General features: G+C 40.9%; 1 protein-coding gene across 2 annotated transcripts in view; it reads right to left on the reverse strand.

Moving 5' to 3' along the window:
• Positions 1-19,154, reverse strand: part of TENM2 (teneurin transmembrane protein 2) — a 616,650-nt gene that overhangs the window by 4,815 nt on the left and 592,681 nt on the right. For both annotated transcript variants that reach the window (XM_039701625.1, XM_039701624.1), the window contains 6 exons: positions 18,418-18,572; positions 17,049-17,923; positions 10,575-10,750; positions 8,782-9,017; positions 3,524-3,820; positions 1,031-2,645 (listed from right to left, as the gene is read on the reverse strand). In XM_039701625.1, the coding sequence (XP_039557559.1) occupies positions 1,031-2,645; positions 3,524-3,820; positions 8,782-9,017; positions 10,575-10,750; positions 17,049-17,923; positions 18,418-18,572 (3,354 nt within the window). The remainder of the gene's footprint in view (positions 1-1,030; positions 2,646-3,523; positions 3,821-8,781; positions 9,018-10,574; positions 10,751-17,048; positions 17,924-18,417; positions 18,573-19,154) is intronic.

Consider the following 19,154-nt stretch of genomic DNA (forward strand, 5'->3'; position numbering starts at 1 on the left):
ATTTAGGACAAGAGGTAATTTTAGTCATCAGTATTTTCACACTATCAGATACAAATCACATTATCTCCTAATTGCAAAGTTGCTCCACTAGAACCTGTGGTGTGTTACACCTACTATCGGGTTGCAATGTACTAATGAAACGTGTTATGATTTTCTGTGAAGGAAATGCACACTTTCCTTGAAATTCAAATTACTGTTAAAATTAAGAGCGTTCCTTTTTAAAAATGGTATCACTACTCTAATTATTGTATACTGCATATTCAATTAAAAAAAAAAGCTTTTCCTGAAGACATATTAATTACCTTTCCTTTTAGAAACTGCCAGCAGCTAGTTCAAGTACTGTGTGATGTTACTAAGTGAAAAATTATTCCTAATTAAGAAAGGGTTACAAGTTTTGCCCAATTCTAACATATGTGATCAAAACTGCTTTTGTTTCTCAGCTCTACAAAATCCATAACATTTATTAGTCTTTCAGGATGAAATAATCTTAAAAACATCAAGGATTTAATTTTAAAGACTAAAGTCTGTTTGCATATTAAAAGTTAAATGGGAAAGAGGTCTAATTAAATCCATTCTTGGTGCTAGTTCATAATACGCCCATGAGCTCAGACAGTAGTTAATTTTGAAAGTAGCCCTGAAAGAAACAGATCTGAGCAGTTCTGGTTTGTGATTCTGAACCAATCTGCCAGTGATTCCTATACATAACTTCACTTTTCTTGGTACAGAATTAGAATGAACACTTTATACAGCACTAGTTCAATAGGAAGAGCACTATGGATGTGCTGAAATTTTATATTCACACAAACTTATATTTATTTTTTTCCCTCCCTAATTCATCATGGCTTCTCACTTAGAGCCCTTCATTCAGGGAAGAGCAGCACCAAGGAATCAGAAATGGCCACTTCTTTTCATAGCCAAAAGAGCAAAACAGCCCAAACTTGATGTGAGGATTGAGCAAAGGGCTCATAAGGAGAAGTTGGGTTACTTTCCCAAATCAGCTTCCAATTTTATGAATGTGAAGAAGTCTCACCTGTTACATAATTCTTTAGATCCAGTTCATTGCTGAGAGGGTTGTTACTCTTGAACATGTACAGATTGAAAGGAGCGGGTTCTTTGCCAATATTTTTCCACATGGTGTAATCAGGAGATGTCCAGCGCCCAGCCAGGACATCGTAGTCCCTTTGGGTAAAATGCACGAGTTTGGTTAAAGGATCATACAGCCCTCCATGGAACCCAATGACCAGCTGGAAATCTGGGTTAGAGTCATAATAGATCTCCCCATAGGCCGTGTACTGGAGCTGCTTGATCATGAGGCCATTGATGCTGAACACAGCTAGTGGAGTGCCTGTGTTATCAGAGGCCACATAATACTCTTCCCCACTGCTGCTCTCCATTGCAAAGAGGTGGCCTTGCAGATCATAGTACAAAGAGGTAATTTCGGAGTTGGAATGATTGTAGACATGAGTTACCCTTGTTGGATTGTGAAGATCAGCATAAAAGTACTGTAGATGATGCCCCAGGTTGGTCTTGCAGGAAGCCCTTCGGCCCAGTCCGTCGTAGCGGTACTGAACACTCCACCCATTTGCTTTGTTGTAAGCTCTGGTCAGGAGCCCTTTGGAGTTGTACTCAAACACATCTGCACCCCGCTGCCACAGGAACCCGTCGTCATCGATCTTGTAGGGGATGTCACCCAGGCGCGTGATCCTGTCCCTGAGGTCGTAGCGCAGCGGCATCAGTCGGACGCTGTTTCCAGGATTCAGGAGGTGGAGGTTCCCGTTCAGGTCGTAGCTGTAGCGCCAGGTGGGCCTGTCATTGACTGCCACGCTCTGCAGTTGCCCATCTCCATCGTAATCATAGGTGTACTTGGTAGTGTTGGCGTAGGGACCAAGTTTGAGCTCTCTTTTGGTCACCCTCCCCATGCTGTCGTACTGCACGGTCATCCAGTACATCAGGGACCGGAACATTTCGTACTGCACTTCCTTAATGCGCCCGTGGGTGTCAAAGTGCTTGCTCAGCGTCATAACTGCTGTGGTGATAATTTGGTTAATATCATAATAAATAACTCCAAATTTGCCAAAATGCTCTACTTTGCCAGAAATCTCATCGTAACGGTAAAGGTCAACTGGAAGAGGCGTCTCACTTATGATGGGTTTGATGCTCGCGATTCGGAAGCTGTTGTCATGATATGTATAATCAAACCTTGCATTGACCATTCCCTCTTCAGAAAACCTGTAGATTTGTTTGTCAACAAGAGGACCAATTTTCCGATAGCGAATCGTACAAGAAAACCCTCCACTTTGCAAATTCACCATTTTTAGGACACCTGTAGTTTCGTCATATCCAAAAGTAACTGCCGTGCTGTCATAAACAATTTCAGACAGCTTGGATAGCTTTCCATACTTGTAGAAGACTTGTCGGCCGGTCCCTAAAAACGATGTTTTCAGAATCCTCCCGTCATCGCTGTAATCAAAAATGACGGAGGCGTTGCTTTCAGGGGGGTTGTAGATGTTCCTGATGTAGCCCACAGAGGTGTGAGTGGACATGCTGTGCCGAGCCACGCTGGGCATGGTGACGGCGTGCAGGCGGTCCGAGGAGTCGTACTCGAAGATGTACTGGCGCTGGCTCTGCAGCAGCAGCACCATCGACTGCAGGGGAAACAACAACAAACGGTTACCAGCTATCAGCATGTGGCCCGAGAGAGGGAACCAAAGAAAAGTTTACTGGAGAGGCACTAATGTTAAATGAGTACAAAGAGAATCAGATACATTAGTCAGGGGCACAGAGTTGCTCAGGAATATTGTCAGGTTGCCAGATGAGAGGATCTGCTCCTTGGAAATCAATACACTGACACTCCAGAGAAAGTGTAGGTTAGCAACCTCTGAGCTGTCCTCCCTGTAGGAGGACTTTTTTTTATTTTTCTTTTTTCTTTTTATTTTTTTTTTTACCTGAGGGATGCAGAGGAGTTAGATAAATGACTTGATTTATCTTTCTGCCAGCAGTTGTAATTCACAACTGTTACTGTGAAATATGTGAGAAACTAAGCAGAGAACATCAGCTCTGCTTTACTTAGAACAACAAGAAGGGAAAAGGGAAAACAATATGCAGTTTTGCAGTATTTAAGACACTTTTATGACTGAAGTGTGCTAATTAGGCTAAGTAAAAATGCACTACCATACTTTCATTTAATAAGTAACAATTAGAGACAAATTACCTGTTTCTACACAAACCTTTTGTCAGGTTTAGTTATGCATTTTTGGGCTTAATTAAGCACAATACATTGTGCTAATTTACTGCCATTCTATGGCAGGAAAATATCAAAAGACAGAAACCATGAACAAAATATTTCCCATTAAGAATTAGTCATATTCAGCTGACTAATTGAAAAATAAGGAATTTTGAGACCAGGGATGGCTAACACTTGGGATACACCAAATCTTAGCTAGCGGGTGTGCGTGATTCATGTGCCATGAAGCCTAGGAGAACTTTGTATCCTTGCCAGGGATGACAACACGACACCACCTACGTTTTCCAGGTAGGTGTAGCTCCACACTTTGCCGTCGGCGAACATGCGCGACACGATCCTGCCCTGCTTGTCGATGTCCGTCCTCTCGCTCATGGCCCCGCGCTGCAGCCCTGCCAGGCGCCCGTTGAGGAAATAGGAGACGTTGACAGCGGCCAGGCCGCTGCTGGGCAGCCAGAGGAAGGGCCGGCCCAGCTGGTCGTAGATGATGCGCAGCGTGAACTTGCGGTGGTCGTCGTAGATCTTCTCAGTGCGGATGTTGCGGTTGTAGTCGATGGACAGCAAGTTCCTGCCGTGCACCTGCGCGAGGGAAGGAGGCTGCGCTCAGCGCACTGGGCACGCCAGAATTCCAGGCTTACAGCGGGGAAAGAGGATGCCCAACAGGGAAATCCTCTGTGAAAAGCGTAGGGGTCCTGTTAACTGGCTTTTGCTTTCTGCTTGGGAGAATATTCAAATAATTTTGGGGTATTTCCCATCTCACTGCAACATGAGTGGTGATACCCTACAGTAAAAAGCTTCCATTATGGTCAGAACAGAGAGACATTCTGCACACTGAGGTCTTAAAGTACAGAGAAACAAATTATTTTGCATGGAATATTTTTCTACTTATTCTATTTTTCTATTTTCCGCTACTTTATTTCATTTTTGTACTTCCACCATCAATTTTTTTTTTTGCCTTTTCCCCTACAATCACTCCAAGAACAACAGATTAAATTTTTGTCTCTTTATTGAGGTTTAGCCACTTGGCTTCTGTAATTGCAACACCCTGCTTAGAATTCATTCATTTACTGTTTTCTTCTTTCACTTTCCAAATATTCAATAGATCCTTCACTTGGGATGGGCTTAAAAATCCTGATCATACAGGCTGCAAATGATGGACTTCTAGTGTTGAATAGGTGCTAAACAATTAGATTAAATATTTTTCTTTCACCCCCCACCTTTTTTTGTTATAATTTTCATTCAAAGTACAGCATGAAGTGCTTCAGTGGCAGATTTATTTATTTATCTATCTATCTATTTATTTATTTAAAATAAAAGAGCAAAACAGAGGTAAAGGAGAATAAGAATGCCAAATGGGGAGGCTTCTAGGGAGAGTGTTATAATCAGAGATACATAAATATATTCACTGGGGGTTAAGCCATAGAATTCAGGCTAATGCTGTAATTTGATAAGGCTTCTTAAGTAATTTAATTGTAGATGTGTCATTAATAAAGCAGAAGTTTTTAAATTAGATATAATTTCAGATCAATGACTACTTTAAAAGTAGTCATCAATTTCTGGGAATTTGTTCTTTAGCTTATATTTTACAGTGGCTTTGATAGTGCAACGTTTCCTTTTATACAACATTAAACTGTACATCAAACAATATGTAAATTAACCCTGAGCCTTTCTTGAGGATATAAAAATTATTCTGAGATATATTTACTGGCAGGGGTAAACCCAATTCCCACCCCAACCAACTCAGTAGAAATTCAGTTATACAGACACATTTAAAATTAATACAGTTTCGTGTTTGTAAAGAAATAATTATTTCAAATTATTGCTCATTATCCTAATTTTTTCCATTAATGAAATTAATCTCTTTAACAGTTTGCATTTCCTCAGTGGGCAATTACTAGGGAAAAAAAGCTCTTTTCTGTAGGTTTTCCCAAAGGTTATCCCAGCAACAACTTGCCGTGTGATTCACAGAAAAACAGAGTATTTTTCTTAAAACACCTTGGGACAAAACAAGTCATATTCTGCTCTCCCATTGCAATGAAAATAAAGCCAGGGAAGCCAAATTTAATATCAGTAGTTTCTCAACTGGTTACTCTTGTTTTGTAGGATCAACCCTAATGGCAGGCACACAAAAAACCCCCTTTTTATGAGCAGAAGAGAGCTTTGACTTCTCAAAAACATTTAGCTATAGAATTAAAGAGTTAGTGTATGACTGAAATAGCCCAATTTCTTAGGCTTGAGCAGATTTTGTAAAAAGAAAAAGAAATGCCTTTCAGAAAGGTTATGAACTGAATTTTAGCTTTAGGGGTTTTGTTTGTTTTGTTTTTTTCTAACTTCTGAAGCTTCATAAATCAGTCAGGATTTTGGGTTTTGTTCCCTCCATTACAGTAATTGCAATAGTAATCTGCATAAAGGAAAGTCTAACTCCAGGTATCTTCTCTTTTCTCAAAAACATGATAACAGTTACTTGGTTTTGCCATTGAAAAAAAAATTAATAGGGTTTTAAAAATGATTACACACACAAAAGCCATGCACACATGCAAATATCACTTGGAGATGCACACACGAACATCACCTGCTTGGATAATTCAGTACCTTCATTTGCATTTGTAAAATGAGTACAACCAGAGACTGTAATTGCAGTATCATATTAATTACATAGGAACCCAAACAGGCTGACTAATTCCCACCCTTCCTGGGAACACTGAGAGCAGTCCCAAGTATCACAATGCAGATTACTTGACAGGCCCTTTCCCTTTTGTTCACTATCTGGTTTTCCCTTGGCTGCTGCTCAAGTGGCTGTAGGGATGAGCCCTTTGTGCCTTGGAAAGGTCTGGCCACAGAAATCACTCACATGATGCTGCTCCATAACCAAAAGTTCAGACAGGAATCTCAGCAGCAATTTATCTGAAACTACAGGCACTGAACGTGTGGTGCACCAAACAGCAGCAGGCAGTGAGTGGGATAAGACAAAGGTGCAGTTCCTTCCTCAGGCTGATGAAATGTGCCCAGGCAGGTGTGCAGGTTCCAGCAGGTGTGGCTGGGATGTGCCTAAAGCAGGGTGGGCAGAGCCTGGGCTCAGGCAGCACCACTGCGTGAGGGCTCATACAACCAGCCAACACTTTGGGTTGGGATTCACCTGTGAATCACCCAGTATGACCCCTCTGCACTGAGCAGGGACATCTGCAACTGGACCAGGCTGAGCAGAGCCGTGCCAACCTCCCCTGCAATGCTTCCAGGAATGGGGCACCTACCACTGCTCTGGCAACCTGTGCCAGTGCCTCTCCACATCACCATAAAAAACTTCTGTATCACTACTTTGCATCTACCCTCTTTTAGATAAAGCTGCCACACCTTGTCCTATCACAACAGACCCTAAAACAAAGTATGTCCCCATCTTTTTATAAGCCCCCTTTAAGAAGCACAGGGGTGTGGGCTCCGGCAAATATTCCCCTGAGTACTGTGAGGTGAAGTACTCAGCCAAGAGGGGAATCACAAAGAATTCCCACCCCTCCAGTCACACTGATTGTGCACTGGGGCTCCAGGAGGTGGCCCTGGTGCTCTGTCAGCTCTGCAGCAGTGCCCTGCTCTGTGTCACCAGCAGTGCCACAGGTGCCCCTGCCTGCCACCTGCTCCCCACAACATTCCAACACACTTGCTCTGCTTCGTTCACTAAACAATTTATAAAGATAAATTAGAATAAATGACATGCAAATAAATTCTATGCTTTCTCCCTTGTTTTCAAATTTCATTTTCAGTCCACTCAACCTGTGATAATCTCATAGTGATTTTCATTTAAAAGAGCTAAATGGATATGTGATTATTGTTACAGGAACTAACACCAGACAATTAAATGTTGAGGTGTTGCTAGATAAAGCATTGTTTTGATTTGCATAAACATGATGCAAGAAAACCTATCTCAGAAAATCTATCTCAGGCAAGGTTTCAGCACTACGATGTGCTTAACTTCAGCTAATTACCACAAGTACCTCTATTAAATTTTAGTATTGAGAATTAGGATTACTGCAATTTCATTTCAGCATCCTATTTATTTTTATTTTGAACACCTAGTCAAAATGCAGAGCTGATCTGTTTTCCACTTCCAATCAACTGCTGCAGGTCAACACATCAAAAATCAATTACAGAGACATGAAATTTAGTCATTAAGGATTAGCTGCTAATCTCATTCAATTTTTTTTCCCAACCTTTCCCCTCTCCCCAATAAGTGCATTCTGAGCATTTGTGAGAATGAGCAAAGATTTGTCAACTCAACACTAGGAATTAGATGCTAGCAATAGGAAAATAAAAAAAAATAATATCCAAGCCTTTTTTTTTTTGTAAATCACTACATAATTGCTTGCATATCTTGCATTTGTTATGTGATCTTGAACACACTGAACTATATTTTGTGTTCAGTGTTGTTGAAAGAACTACTTAAAGAGTGAGGACTTGATCAGCACTACGTTTGTTTTCTGCCCAGTATCTCAAATCCCTTCCAAAACTGCACATACTGAAGTAATCCAGTAAAAAAAAAAAATCAGTGAAAATCAGGCCAGCAAAGCACAGAATGGGATTAATCCAGCTGCAGCAGATCTTTAATTTGGCAGGGGACGGATTATATGACCCGACTGTCCTCCTTATCCTGCGCTTACGATTTTGTAATTATGGCAATTATTTTCCAATCTGCCATTTGGGAAAGGGAATAAACACAACATGCCTGTCTCAGAGAGTCTGTAGGGGGATTTTACAGCAGCAGAATGCTGTAGTTGTGTTTGCTCCCCAGCACCAGCTGGGGGAAGTCTGTCCTGGCAGTTTTACAAGTGGTGAGCGCTCAGATTCCCACCCCCTTGAGAGGCAGAGTGTTTTGCAGCAACAGGGCAATGAAGCTGGAGGAGGCTCTAGAATACATCTTTTGAGGAGTGGCTGAGGGAGCTGGGGGTGTTTAATCTGCAGAAAAGTTGGTTTGGGGGTACCTAATTGCTCTCTACAAGTTCCTGAAAGGAGTTAGCAAGATGGGGGTCAGTCTCTTCTGCCATATCTCAAATGAAAGGACAAGAGGAAATGGCCTGAAGTTGCACCAGGGAGGTTTAGATTAGATATTGGAAAAACTTTCTTCACTGAAAGAGTGTTCATGCATTAGAGGATGTTGCCTAGGAAGGTGGTGGAGTCATCATCTTAGGATGTGTTCCAGAGGCATTGGGATATGACATTTGGGGATATGGTTTGGGGGCAATTACAGTGGGGCTGGGGCAATGATTGTACTAAATGATGTTGAAGGTCTATTCTAACATTGATGATTCTGTGATTCTGCAATATTCTAGGTATTTTTACCAATCCCTTTTGGAACACTTTTAGTAAGGAAGCTCTATAGCTGATTGCAGCAGATGATCCCATGCAGCCAACTGAGCTCTCAAACAGTGTCACACCAAAGACAATCCCAGAGCTGTACATTGTTAACAAGCAAAAGTAACATCCTTCAAAATAAAAACATTAATTTTCTGCCCAAAGAGGAAAAGGTGATTGTGACAACAGGTTCTACTTACCCTGAGCTTTCTTCCAAACACCGTCACTTTGCCTTTAATCTGCTCCTTCCTCAGGCGCCATTCAATTGAGTTTAAACCATTTTCCATGGGTAGAGAAATATTACATCGTCCTATGGTGGGAGTCACAGTCCCAGCCAGGACATGAGGCTCGCTGTGAAAGCTAATGCTCATGCCATTGGCATACATCACTCTCAAAGTACCATTATTACAGAGCTGGTAGCTGTTCCTCACTTGATCTACAGCAATAATGAAAAGAAAATAATTTAGCTACTCCAGTCATAAAGAAAACATATAGCTTAATTTGATTGGTTTTTTATTGCACTCCTGTTGATGTTAAATGAAGTCAGCCTGCAATTACCATTTACGTGGTACTATGGTGGAAATTACAGATGTTACTGAGTCATGTAAAGAACAGTAGTGTAACAGTGAGCCTGCAGAGAGATACTGTGTTTATTTCATTATGTTTTCCCTTCAGTCTTAATTGTGAATCAAAATGCACAGTGATATGTGTTGAACCACGTAATTTATGTCTGATATGAACAAAAACTCCTGAAAACTGAACTGCTGGATAAATAACAAAGCATTAAACTTCAGGACAAAAAGAAAAAGAAGATGATTGCTGGACTCTTTGTAAGTAGGAAGAAGTAAGTGCCTCTTCTTTTTTGTTTCCCTCTGTTTAAAAACTGTCTCCAAGCAAAGGCCCTGTACAGAATTACAGCATGGCTTTAAATCCTCAAGGTTGAGGCTCCAGCAGTGCAAGCTGGCAGGCACAGTGGCTCCCTCTCCTGCCTCCCTGCCTCCCCACTAGAACCACACTGGCCTGATGTGCACACCCGGCCTCTGTTGGAGAAGTTACAGAAACAAGCCCGTGCTTCTCTGGCTATGCAGTTCTCCAGCTGTTGGACACAGCCAAGTCCCCTCTCAGCCAGGATGGAGTGCCAGAGTGTGCAGCTGTCAGCAACACATCAATATTTGCCTGACAGAAGGACAGCATCTACGTAATTATTCATCTGGTATAAGAGAAATTAAGTCTTTGTAACCAGACCTGTCACGGTATAAGTCTACAAATGTTGACATTTATGTCAGGAGAAGACTATTGTTTGATGGTGATATTCCCATTCCAGTGACATTATATCTTAATTAAAAAGCCCCATCACTCACCAAATCCCTTCCAGTCTATATTTGATAACTGACTCCACTCCATCAGATGCAATGCCTGGGCGGTGCTGGAATGCTCTGCACAAACTGTGAGCCTGTGCTGCTGCTGCCTCCTGCCACCCTCGGGCTGTAGCACTGCTCTTGGGAGGGCCATCTCTGGCACCACACCATCCACTGCCCTGACTGTTCTACACTGTAATTAATGGCAGAGTATAAATTTAGAAGATTTCTTCCACTAGAAGGCTGCCTGAGCCTCTCCAGAAGGATCTCCCCCAGCAGCCATATCCAGCAGTCAGGTTGCATCTCTGTGGCACAGAAGTCAGAACCAATTTTGCAGGGAAGTACAGAGAAATATGCAAGTGGGGGAAGTGACCCTGCCCCAGGAGGCAGTGGCAGGACTAACTTTCCCCAGCAGACAGTGACCATATGTACTTGACACAAAGCAGGACTTGGAAATGGCTCTTACCTGTCCTGAAGACCTGTCTTTTTAGGAATAAGCTTTATGGGAGTTTTTCTTGCAAATCTTACACGGTTTCCCCCTGCTCATAAGTGTGCTAATGACACGAATCATTAGTGAATTGCTTTCTCAGGCTGTGTGTGTGGTTAGGAGTGTGCTGAGAAGTGTGCTTTGGTACCTTGAACAACTGTATAGGAAGCCTCCACAGAGGAGAGATTTGTGATGACCGTGACATCGTCATCCCGATTAGAATTCTCAATGTCGATGGTAATGGACTTTTCCATTTCTCGATGAAGGCTAGTTACCACTCCAGTGGGACGTGTTACATTGGTCAGACGCCCTTCATGATCATAGCTAATAGAAAAGTTAGTGAGAGCAAAAAAGCATGAGGATATATGTTCATTTCAATACCCAATGTATTAATAATGCGCCACATTTGTGCAAAAAACCCAGACTGAAACAGATTTTCAAGAACATCCTGGCCATATCTATTTCTCTGTTCTTGAAAGAGTCTATAATGATGAAATAATATTTTTTAGATACTGATCTCAACTACATGGCTGAAAATCCAGGCTAGCATATTTTGGATTATTAAATTAATTAAATTATTATTAATATATGGAGTGATATCTGGCTCAAACAATTATAACTAGTAAATTAGTCTGGCATTTTAATAGCTGTATTTCACTCTAAGGAAGTGAACTTCTGATGGACACTGCAATAAACAATTGCAAAAACTGCACATTTGCTTTTGAATACCTAGTGGAAACTAAGTATGGTCTTGAGTGACATATCAAGGAATAAACTTGACATAAAGTATTAAAATAGACATCAGCTTGATAACATAATAATTTCATTTAGATCTTATCTGTGGTATTGAGCTGCACTTTGGGGTCAGTATTTTGGATCAGAAAGATGAAAAGCACAGGACAGAGGTTGGAGTTACACAAAGGGCAGCAGTCAGCACTCAGAATAAACCTTAGAAAATTAGTTAAATGCTCCAGAGGCATAAAGATTAAAAAAAAAAAAAGAAGAAAAAAAAGACAAAAAAAAGACAAAAAAGGCTTTCCATGATTTTACAGTTACATTTCTTTAGAGGTATAAAGCCTGAGGAGGGGGAAAAGAAGGAATGCTGCTGGAAATCAAATCATACCCTTTCCCCCGTTCCTGCAGTATGCTCTAGTTGTGTGCATACTTTTGCTAAAGAAGCAATCCTTTGGATCTTAGGGGCAAGAAATGGGGACCTGAAACAAAATCAGCATTCCAACTCCAGTCTGACACTGCTTGCTGCAATTCTCTACTCGTGCAAGTCTCTCACCCAGCCGCTACCAAAGCACAGGTGCCTCTAGAGAGCAGAAAGGCAAGAAAAAACGTCCTGTGTAGATAAAGGGAAAAATTTAGGTAGAGATTGAAACCAACTGGTCATCCTTGGGATGCAGAGATGCAGGGAGCAGGAAGCCTGGAAGAGAACTGGTAAATCCATTGCACTGCCTGAGAGTAACAGAAGAGAAGAGGAGCACATTTAGTACCATGGAGCGAGCTCAGTTCATTGCAGACTGTGGTTAGCTGTGAAGATGAAAACAAAATCAGAGCTTTCAACATGGTTTTACAATTAAAACACTCAGAAACTTCAGACTAGGCCACCTGAACTGTACAGCATATCTAAAAAATTCAGACACGGATTGGCTCCTCAGTTAAAATGAACAAAATAAATGACTTTCAAATCCATTGTAAATGGTTGCACCCATTCAACTGAACATTGGAGAGGAAGGAAAAAATCACCTGTGGAGCAACAAGCCTTACCAGAACCAATGGAAGTATTAGGCAAAGAAGGAAATCAATAAAACAAAGCATCATGAGACCTAAAAGGGACCAATAATACATTGTGTTCATTTAAGTAGTTCAGGATCAAAGAAAGATTAAGCAGCATGATTTTTCTCAATATAGTCACAAGTTTCTCACCACAGACAGATATATATTTATATAGAGATATATTATCATATCAGCAAGATACTGAAAAAAAGATAATATGTTGAGATAATCTATGAAAGTGGGTTAAGGCTTTATAGGGAGATCTTCACAAAAAAAAAATATTAAAAAGCACTCCAAAAGAGTAGCTAAAGTAAGAACTTGATCCAGCCAAGCATCCGTCCTGCAGGGGAAAATAAAAAGTACAAAAAATGGACAATTCTAAAAATCTTAAAGGTTAATAAGGCCCCTTAAGAGTCTGTATGTGGTGTGTTTCATGATGAGCAGAGGAAGAGAACACTTGGATGCCAACTCTTTCAGCACAGACAGTGTTATTTAGGACAAACTAGAAAAAACTACGAGTGTCTCCAGTGTGACTCTGCAGCACTTCCAGAAAAATGGTTGGTGAAATTCCCCATCAGCAAATATATTTTAGGCAATGCAAATGAGACATTATGAGTGTCTCCAGTGTGACTCTCCAGCACTCGGTGAACTTCCAGAAAAATGGTTGTGAAATTCCCCATCAGCAAATATATTTTAGGCAATGCAAATGAGACATTAATTTAAAGTTTTCATTCACATTGCTGGGTTTTTAATTAACCTAGGAAAAATTCCTGGGGATTGCTGTGGGCTACTCACTGGAAATCTCTATTCAAAGTGTAAGGGCAGTCTAAAAAGTAAATATGAATGTGGATTTACAGAGATTGAAGCAGAAAAATGGAAATATTCCAGTGCTATTTCAAGAAATGATTGTTTTACCCCTGCCATGGGGTGTGTTCCTCAGTGCTGGGCACAGCTTTGAAAGCAGCAACAGTAAAGTTTAAAAGGGTTTATAAGCAAGTGATGGATACACTTAACAAAATACATACAAAAGTACTGTCATTGAAGATCTGCAGACCACTTAGATTATGAGTTAGATATATGAAAAATTCACTTCTTAAATGATATATACACATTCTGATACCAATATATAAAGGAGGCATTTCTACTTTGTCCATTGTATCAAAATAAATTCTCATTTAAAAAATACTTTAAAGGTAAAAAAAAATTAAAATGAATGTAACAGAAACCTTTTATCTACCACAAAATTTAAGTGACATATTCCTAAAGTTTTTTTTAAATTTATGTATTATATGAGAACAAGTACTCAGTAGCATACAACACCCAGACATTTATCTGAATAATAAGAATAAATTATATATTAATGAAATGATTATGTACTTCTCTTCTGCATGTCATGAAACTGGGTCTAATGAAGTAAAAAACCAAAATTTACAATGAAAAATATAATAATTGACCTGGTGTCTTGTGAAGAAGCAGTCTCTACCTATTGCAGTCTGTGACACAGCATCAGCCTGGATGAATCAGGTCTGATAAGGCAACCTTTACATTTTCAGGCACTCCAAAATTCCTGAGTTTTGTTACTGACTTTAGTTAGAACAAGGCTTCATCCCAAATTTTCTACTAATAAAATTACAAGGGAGAACAACCTTTCTTTATCCCAGCATCTTAAAAACCAGCAAACAGCATCTCCCCACTGCTACCTCACCACCTCTTTGCTAACTGTGACCAAGACCCCCCTGCCAGCAGGCCCAGCTTTCCCAGGACAGCTCAGGGTGACAGAGGCACAAAGCTGGTGGCTGTCCCTGCCAGCCTGATGGCTCTGAGCTGCCCATGGGACACAGCTGAGCCCTGGCACCTTCTCAGGTAGCCACAAGCATCTGTGCACCCATCCCTTCAGTGGGCTTGTGGCAGTGCCCTGAGGGCTGTCCCAGTTTTTAGGACCAGCATCCCAGCCTCAGGTTTGAGCTGTGCTCCTGACAGCTCGTGGGTGGAGCAGGAAGGGCAGGGCCATAACCTGCACTGCAGAGGAGGAACAGCAGCTTCTGACTTAACTCAGAGCTGGGCAAGGCACAGATCCACACACATTTACATACACCCCTGTTTTCTCTCCCTTTTAAAACTGATTTCAGAAAAAAAACTGCAGTATTCTCTTAGGATGCTCCCTAGACCGAGAGGAATACCACTGGGAGCTGCTTCAAAGATCTGTGCTTCATGCCCAAGCCAAGCTTAAATTACCCCATGTGAGCCTGCTGGTAGCTGTTCTATTATTGAAGAGCCTTGGCTGTTCCTACTGCAAATGAGCTGCAGGCACGTGCACAGATGCTATCTATAGATCTCACATATGGGGTGTGCACACACACAAACCAGCCTCAGTCTGCAACTCTCTGCTTATGCAGATGCACACCTCGATTAACTGTACAAATTTAATTCTGAGAGCATTTTCAGGGTAAAGTTTCAGATAATTGAGAGGAATATACCCAATAAGATAACATGGCACTTCAGCGCCTGGTTGATATAAATGCACTGATATAAATTTTTCATAAGAACTTTTAACTCATGTAGTACTTTACCACTTAAAAGACCTCTGTTCTCTTCCAGTTCTGCTGCCATATTAACAATTTTGACTGCTGATTGTGTCCGTATGGATGCATGAATGTAACTGCAGAGAAAACTATTTTATTGTCCTTATAAACTCTCATTGGCTGAATACTTCTTTCATCTTCAATTTATATTAAGTTATAGCTACCAAAAAAATTGCAGAATGATGAATACAGAATTTTCTCTTAGGAGCTGGTTCAGAGAAAAAACAGAAACCAGAAACCAGTACTGAGTGACTGTGGACTGTGATTCTTTAGGTTTCTATATTCAATTTAAATAATATATTCAATTTAAAGAATGTCTTTATGGTTCTCTCATCTGTGGTCTCTATGCTTATGAGAATGTATGTACAAATCTGGGAGAAATAAATTATTTCTGCTACCTCATCAAAGTTGCTAATTATCTAAGACACTAACTCAGGCTGTAATATTTAGATCTAAAGATGGTATTTAACTTCCACTGACCTGAGGCAAAGGTTGTGCATCTTTTCTTATTTGATCTTGGAAAAAAATCTGCAGCACTATGTACACATTAAATGATATTTTCAGCTGATCTCAGTAAGACATCAAAGCCCCTACCTTCTGTATTTCCTTAGGAATCATAATAGAATTTTTCTAATAAAGCATGTTAACAAAGCACTTGGTGTGACTCTCAGACACCAGTTATACCAGTTTTGTAACCAGGAACTTTCTGACAACATTTTCTAATATTCCATGGATTTTCATGTAGAATTTTAAATTACTTTGCTATTTAGTTTCTGGCGTTTTGAGAAATAGCTAATTTATATTACTGCAACTTGAGCTACCTATTGAGGAAAAAAAAAAAACAACAAAAAAACCTTCCTAGAAGGGCATCCACATCTCATCAGCAATAATATGAAATTTTATTCTGTCTGGTCCAGTGAGCTTTTACTTGAGCTTATAATCAGCAGGTAACACCTTCACGTGGTCACGTAACTGAACTATTTGTGTAATGAATTTGTGGTAACCTAATCAGCAGGTAACACCTTCACGTGGTGTGTAACTGAACTATTTGTGTAATGAATTTGTAGTAAAGAAATAATTTTTGCCAAACATGAAGGAAAAATCAGTCCCTCCGCAGGTGAAGGCCCAGGCTGGAGAGGAGTGAGCGCGCAGGGCCCCACGAGAGGGCACTGCTCCCCTTCCAACGGGAAAGCTGCAGCATCCCTGCCGTGCAGGGCAGGCATTCCCAGCGCACGGAGCAAAGTTCCCTCCCTTCCTGCATTTCTTACGTTTTCTCTGAACAGAGGAAACAGGTGGCCAAGCTGAATGCATCAATAAACTAAGAGGTGTGCACCATTGTGACTTGAAAATGAGTCTGCCGTTTGAAATGAAATATAAAGCTTATTCCTGTTTTCTACTCACTGATTTGGGGAATAATATTTTTTAATCATTAACTAATTCAGACAAAATATATGGCATCATACTTGCCATACTTAAATATATTTTTCAATATGTCATTTAGCTTCTCTTTTTAAAATTGTTTTGATCAAAAAATGGCAATGAGACTACTAAGAACAGGATAAATATTAATAAAAATTGGACTAGTTTTTCTAGATTTTTAATATACTTCTGAACCTCATCTCTTCAGATGAATTTCATTTAAAGAGGAAGTTCTGTCTATTTAATCTATATGCTCATGAACACCAGTGTGCTTTTGGGTTATCTACAAATTATGGAAGTTACACCAGGGGTCTGACAGATAGCTGGGGATCTAATTTCCTCACTTGTCTCAGGAATGAACAATCATTGAAGTTAATCAACATTTTAACAACCATGAGTAATATATGAGGCTGAACAGAAAGAGAGATAATTTGAGTTCCAAAAGCAGCTGCAGCATGAGGGTTCCTAGAGAGAGGCAGCTCTGTGGGAGCTGCAGGGGGAGTGCAGGGCTGCTCTGGCTGTGGGCAGCCGTGCTGACCATGAACAGCAGCTTAACTAAGCCAGGGTTCTGGCCATGGCACACAGACCTCTGTGCTGGGCAGGGATGAGCTGCCCCAAACTCAAACCCCCCACAGGGATTTAGGGGGATCAGCACCCACCCAAAGGAAGCCATCACAAAGCCACTTCACCATTTCCAGCACCACCCTGGGCTGAGGTGCAACGGCCTTAATCAGTATCATTGAAAAACCTAAAACAAACTGCAGCAGGGTCAGCCTAGGGCCTACTCACTACCGTTTGAAAAATAAATGTATGCTTAATATATCCAAAAACATTCTTACTCATAAAACGTTGTCCATCCTGTTTCATCACTCTTCGTTGCTAAGAGACCACTGTTTCCATTATATGTCATTAATCCGAGCTCCAGGGTCTGTGTTGAGACCAGCTTGAGTCCACCATTAGTGCCAACAGCCAGCGTGACAATCTGATTGTCCGGCATCAGTAAGTGGCGGGGCATCCCGCTGGCGTCCCGGCGCACCTTCAAGGAGTTGCCATTGTTGTCCATCACCTCCGTGACATCGTTGTCGCTGCTATAGGTGAAATTGTACAAGTACTCCCCAGTAACGAGGCTCAGAGTGTACTGGTGAATCCCATCAGCATTGAAGACATACAGCTCCTGTTCTCCTGGAGATGCAGCTTCATATTGGTTAAAGGAATTAAGAACGGGCCTGTTTTTACTGACAGCCCTAATGCGGATATTTCCGAGATCAGCTATGTAGATGGTACCATCTGGGGCCACAGCTAAGGAAGATGGTGAATTTAAGATGGCATCAGTGGCATACCCATCATCCCCAGCATAGCAATTACAGTTGACATCATTTTTGCAATCACAGTCTGAAGCTGCCCCTGCAAGAAGGCATATTTCTCCATTGGTAGTTACCTGGCGTAGCCGATTAATTTTTTTTTCATCTGTCTCACTGATGTAAAGAACTCCTGTGTGTGAGATGGCAATGGCACTGGCTGATTCAAGTGCAGAATGAATAGCCAGTTTGCTAAGAGAGTAGTCTATACCAGGAACCTGGCAGTGCATGGGGCGTCCAGCAATAATGCTAACTTGATGGTTTTCTGTGATCCGTAAAATAACATTGTTCTCTAGGACATAAAGGGAGTTGTCCATGGGATTGACAGCGAGATCAGTAGGCCACTCCAGCCGTACCTATGAGTTGCACAAATTATTACTGTAAAACTCGAAACTGAAAAGTACACTCCTAGTGTTTAAAATTCCACGTGTAACAACAGCAAATCAGTGAGGGGTTTATCAGTGTAAATCATGAAACCAAGTCATGAACGGCAACTATTTCAAACAATGATTTTGTTTTTCGGAAATATTAAAGCTACGTGCAGTTGTAACTTTGGCTAATTGTGTTTCTGTGCAAGAATGAATGCTACATTGTGGAAGCTCTACAATAATTACAGAAAAACAGGCAATTAAGACAATAACTCCCATTATCTCAACCTTATTTCTCTACAGTTGCATAAATAAACTGTGTTAGCCACAGTAAAAAGGATGGTTCACTCATTTCAGTAACAAATCAACTATGTTATCATTTTGTGCTGCATAATGTAATTCTTAAGTGGCCAGGCAGTCATCCAAAATAGATGCCCATCTCTTCTAAGGCAGAGAGGAAAAGAAATGCAGTAAGAATCTACCTGGGTGACATCCATGCTGGAATCACAGCTGAGAGGTCGAACAGCAGTGAGGTCATTGGAGCCCAGCAGGGTCGATATAATTCCATTCTGATCCACTTTTCTAATCATAGTGGCATCAACAAAATACATGAGTCCATACTTATCCACTGCAATTCCTGCAAATATAAAACCCAGGCATCAGTGCAGCAGTGAGGCTCCTAGCTTCAAGGCAGGCTTTTTCTTGTTTGCAAGATGGTGAAATTCGTTCACCTCCCCTGTTCCTCCCTCCCAACAATGCTCCACAGTTGTTGGAGCCCTCCAACAAGTTCTGCCAAAGAAATGGCATCAAGCAGGTTTATCCTATAGGGCTTTAAAGAAAACCACAGAAATCCCCAAACAGGTCAAAGACCCAGCAGAATACATCAGCTTATTTCTAGATTTGTACTCTATGATATATTACATAAACCCAATTAAAAATTTATCTCCTTATTTTACTCAGAAATTTGAGGCATTGCTTTCTTCACCAGAAGAATCTAATGGGGATGAGGAATTTTTAGAAATCTTTTAAAATACCTTCAACATTTTTTGAAAACTAGGAGGATATTGTATTATTTCTGGATGTTTTTTTTAAAATTCTTTGACCTGTTTCCCTGAAAATACAGAAAGAACAGTTGGTGTTTCCAGATGAAGACACAGGGGTTGCCAGCCTATAAAAAAAGGGAAGGTTCAATGCCTGTCACACTGCGAGTCCTTAGAGA

Source organism: Passer montanus, unplaced genomic scaffold (assembly GCF_014805655.1).
Source record: "Passer montanus isolate IOZ18808 unplaced genomic scaffold, ASM1480565v1 scaffold15, whole genome shotgun sequence".
NCBI classification, from domain to species: Eukaryota; Metazoa; Chordata; class Aves; order Passeriformes; family Passeridae; genus Passer; species Passer montanus.